This window comes from the organism of the source record quoted next, unplaced genomic scaffold, assembly GCF_019419815.1.
Source record: "Pyrus x bretschneideri cultivar Hongxiangsu unplaced genomic scaffold, Pyrus_bretschneideri_v1 Contig61, whole genome shotgun sequence".
In the NCBI taxonomy this organism is placed as follows: domain Eukaryota; kingdom Viridiplantae; phylum Streptophyta; class Magnoliopsida; order Rosales; family Rosaceae; genus Pyrus; species Pyrus x bretschneideri.
Window position 1 is genome coordinate 9,377 of NW_025999800.1, and position 4,074 is coordinate 13,450.

The 4,074-nt window shown below is 36.9% G+C and overlaps 1 protein-coding gene across 1 annotated transcript; it reads left to right on the top strand.

The window, feature by feature from the left end:
• Positions 1-1,984: 1,984 nt before the first annotated feature.
• Positions 1,985-2,944, top strand: LOC103964268 (auxin-binding protein ABP19a). The gene has a single exon (XM_009377184.3). It carries the CDS (start codon positions 2,055-2,057, stop codon positions 2,694-2,696), a length of 642 nt encoding a protein of 213 aa, XP_009375459.1. The 5' UTR covers positions 1,985-2,054; the 3' UTR covers positions 2,697-2,944.
• The last annotated feature ends 1,130 nt before the right edge of the window (positions 2,945-4,074 follow it).

Genomic DNA, 4,074 nt, shown 5'->3' on the forward strand with positions numbered 1-4,074 from the left:
TGATATTCTTCTTTACTTGGAAGTGAGAGGTCTTATGTTTAAATCTCGTGGATAGCGAATTCGATACTAAATTAGGCCACTTATTGTGTGGCTTAGCCAAACTCTCCTCCCTTTTGTATAAAAATATTGATTTACTAAAAAAAACAAAATATCTACATCAAAATGGTCCGTTAAACATCAACTGAATATTGTAGTACGCAATTTCATGTTGGGGTATCGTTTGTTTTTTTGGGCCTTTGTTCCTTTGAAATATTGGGCTATAAGTGGGATGGTCTTGTTGATTGGGACCAATTCTTTGTTTTATTTTCGATTAGTATTTGATATTTTTCCACACAAAAGTAAAAATGCAAATATTCTAAAAGAAAATAAATTAGTCAAAGAGAGAAACTTGTTACTTAATATTGCGGTCTAATATATTTTTTTTCTTCTATTTATAAATGATAGATCTTAAGTTTGGATCTCGTGGATAGTGATTTGAACCAATTTATCCCCCTAATGTAAATAAATCCAAAAAAAAAAAAAAAATTAAAGAGAGAAATCTCTTACGGTTCCTTATTTAGTTCAATTGAAGAGAGAATGTTCCAAGCAACACTAGGATAGTTCTTTCCCAAATATAAACTCCATTCACGGGATGTCCAGAATTTGTAATACCATATGCAACAAAAATTTGTTTTCCTAAAAATGTACGTCCGGAAAATAAATTTGAAAGTTCTTCCAATGTCTCTAATGTTTTCAGCAAGTATCTTGACTTTCTAAGGAGTCTCCGTCAACGCGAATGTTTGAATGTTTTTCCAATGTCCTTAGTGTTTTCAATAATGTTTTCAGTGTAATTCCTCTTAAAAATCTCCTTGAACTTTCCAGTTCTTAAAAATCTCGATGAAATCTTAGCTTGAAGGCAATGAGTATAGTCCACACATGAAATCCATGGTTGCCATTTGAAGGAGAGAGTTGAGAGTACATACCCCCAAGACTTGCATGGGTGTACACTTGAATATTTTAGCTGTCAAACTGTCTGCTTATGCACTTTCCTTCTCTCTTCCCATGTGCTATTCTAAGGCCATTTGGACCACAACATGAAAGTTCCTCATTCCTCACCAATATCTTCAACTCTACTAATGCACGCTTAGTGATTTTAGCCCACCGATAACTTCTTAATTAAGCCTTCAAATTGATAATGAAAGCTTGCTTCATATTGGTTGTTTATATATGATCAAGGAATATTGGTCTAATAATTTAGACATTATGCTATGAAAGGTCAAAATCTATTGATGTACCTCCCAGGACGTGAGATTCTTTCATGTCATTAATTTACCACATGTCAATTGCTGATTGGACGGATACTGCACATTTTGAAGATGTTACAAGCTCTTATTGGACAGTAATGTCACCGTACTAAATCCTAGTTGCATGAGAGATTTTCTCTTAACAAAAACCAACTTTTAAGAAACCAACTGATGCCACAATGTTTCATTTATTTTTTGTTAAACATGAACCATTACGAAACTAAATAAGAAACTTTCGCATCCATTGATGTAATAAGTTGATATCTCTTATATTATTGAATCTTTAAACGTGAATGTAAATTGGTCAATAGACAAAAGGTATGGCCTTGCTCTATATGATCACCACCTTTATCATTAGTCCCTTGTTGTGATAGTTAATGGAACATGCCAAATAAATTTCTTCTTGTGGCAACTTTTGCTAATATGCTACTCATGTTTTAGGTTTCAAATTCTCCATTATCCACTATGTAGTTGTGCATGCAAGTTGTTTGACAGAGCGGAAAAATCCATGCTACTCCAAAAGTCACCCTCTATTGCTAACCGCCAAAAGTGACATCCTGTTTTATTTCTGCCCATGCAATGAAGGAAGGGAATCTCATCACTAAGTAACCCAATCAGCCCAACAAAAATGTGGCTCTCTTTTCTTCATCAGTCAGTTGTGTCCTGCATGAGCATGCCCAATCCCTTTATGCACAAACCTGTATAAAACCCTAACCAAACCATCAAAAATTCCACACAATCACTCATCACTTCCCTGAACTGTTTCTGAAAATGCCTCGGTGGCAAATCCTCTTCCTCTTTTCTCTCATTTTCCTCTCATCCTCCACCTCCAATGCTTCTGTCAATGACTTCTGTGTGGCAGACCTGAAAGGCCCAGACAGCCCTTCAGGCTACACCTGCAAGATTCCTGCTAAGGTCACTGTCAGTGACTTTGTGTTCTCTGGCCTGGCCAAAGGTGGAAACACCACCAACATAATAAGCGCCGCCGTGACCCCGGCATTTGTTGCCCAGTTCCCAGGAGTCAATGGCCTTGGAATCTCTATAGCAAGGCTAGATTTAGCACCAGGTGGTGTTATCCCATTCCATACACACCCCGGAGCTTCGGAGATTCTCGTTGTGACGAGGGGTATTATCAAAGCCGGGTTTGTTTCGTCTGCCAACACGGTTTACTTGAAAACTCTTCACAAAGGAGAGGTCATGGTTTTCCCACAAGGGTTGCTGCATTTCCAAGTGAATGTTGCAAAAATACATTCCAATGCTTTTGTTAGCTTCAGTAGCGCAAGCCCCGGCCTCCAAATCCTTGACTTTGCCCTTTTCGCCAATGACTTGCCTTCGGAATTGGTGGCGCAGACCACTTTCCTCGACCTTGCTACAATCAAGAAGCTCAAGGGTGTTCTTGGTGGCACTGGTTAATTAATTACTTTAGGTTTTTTCTTTTCTTCATTGTAACATTTTGATTTTTCTTTTCCATCCATAAGCTTTTGTTTTGTTCAATTTTTATTGTTTGTGTTGTATCCTAAAAATAATTAAACTTTCAGAAGCAATGATAACTTGGCCAACAAGACAAGTAATTCTTCTCAAAAAAGATAACTAGTAGTTAGAGTACTACTGGTCTGATTTTTTACTTGAGTGAATTTTTAAAAGTGTAGCGATTTGAGACTTCTCTTTCAGCCATTTACATTTTGAACAGAATATTTTAAAATTTTTTTGCATAAGGAGTGTTAAAATCGCTGGTGTTCTCGTAAATATGATATTTGAATGAGGGCTTGCAAAATTAAGGGTTAAATTCTCATATTTAATGTGGACTACGCCCAAACGGGTGGAACTGTGAAACTTTCATTACCCCATAACATGCTCTTGCTAACAAATGAAAGTTGTAAATCAACAATCTTCTGCTCGAAAAAATAAAAACAAATGAAACTCTCATTACCCCCAAAAATTTCTCTATTTTTAGACTTCCTGAGTTTTATTCCATCTCTATTGCTTCTCTTATAAGTGTTATGGGTTTTATTCTGGTGGATCTAAGTGTCCTTAAGCATAAGGACACCCAGATCTATCAAAATGAGAGGAACTCCTGGCTTTTATTTTATTTCTATTGCTTGTCTTAAAAAGTATATGAGAAATCTTCGTGATATCATTTGGCTTTAAATCGCTCGTCATTTTTTTGACATTCATAGCCATGTATTGAAATTGACAAATAGTCTATGTATTGAAATGACAAATGGTCTATTCTAAAAAGCATTTTCATTGACAACGGTGCATAATATAGACTTTGGCATTGGCATTGGCATTGGCATTGGCGTAGTTAAGTTGGCTAGATTAGTGTGTTTTAACTTCTATGTCTAAGTTTAATCCTCCTCCCCATAGTAAGGAGATAAGAGTGACCATATTTAAGTGAAATCAATCTAAAAATAGAGAAATATTTGGGGGTGACAAGAACTCTTGCTGACTTGGAGTTTCACCAATCAGGTATTGACATCTGTGCATTTAAGGTGGAATTTATACACACAGTCTGGCCCATCTTTAAAGCAATTAAAAAAACTTAATATTTATTTAACATAGTACCGGTGCCTCTCTCTCTCTTCCATCTCCCTCCGCCGTCCTGGTATTGCAGACCAAAAACCAAGCATTTCCGACTAAACGGTCACCAGCACCCGCACTAAAATTTCTGTCCTCCACCCAACAACCATGTCACGCCCACCACCATGAACACCCAAGAAAGCTCCAGCCTCCATCACACAATTAAAATCTCAATTTGGCACCATCATCTTCTTCTATCATGTTGCTTCAT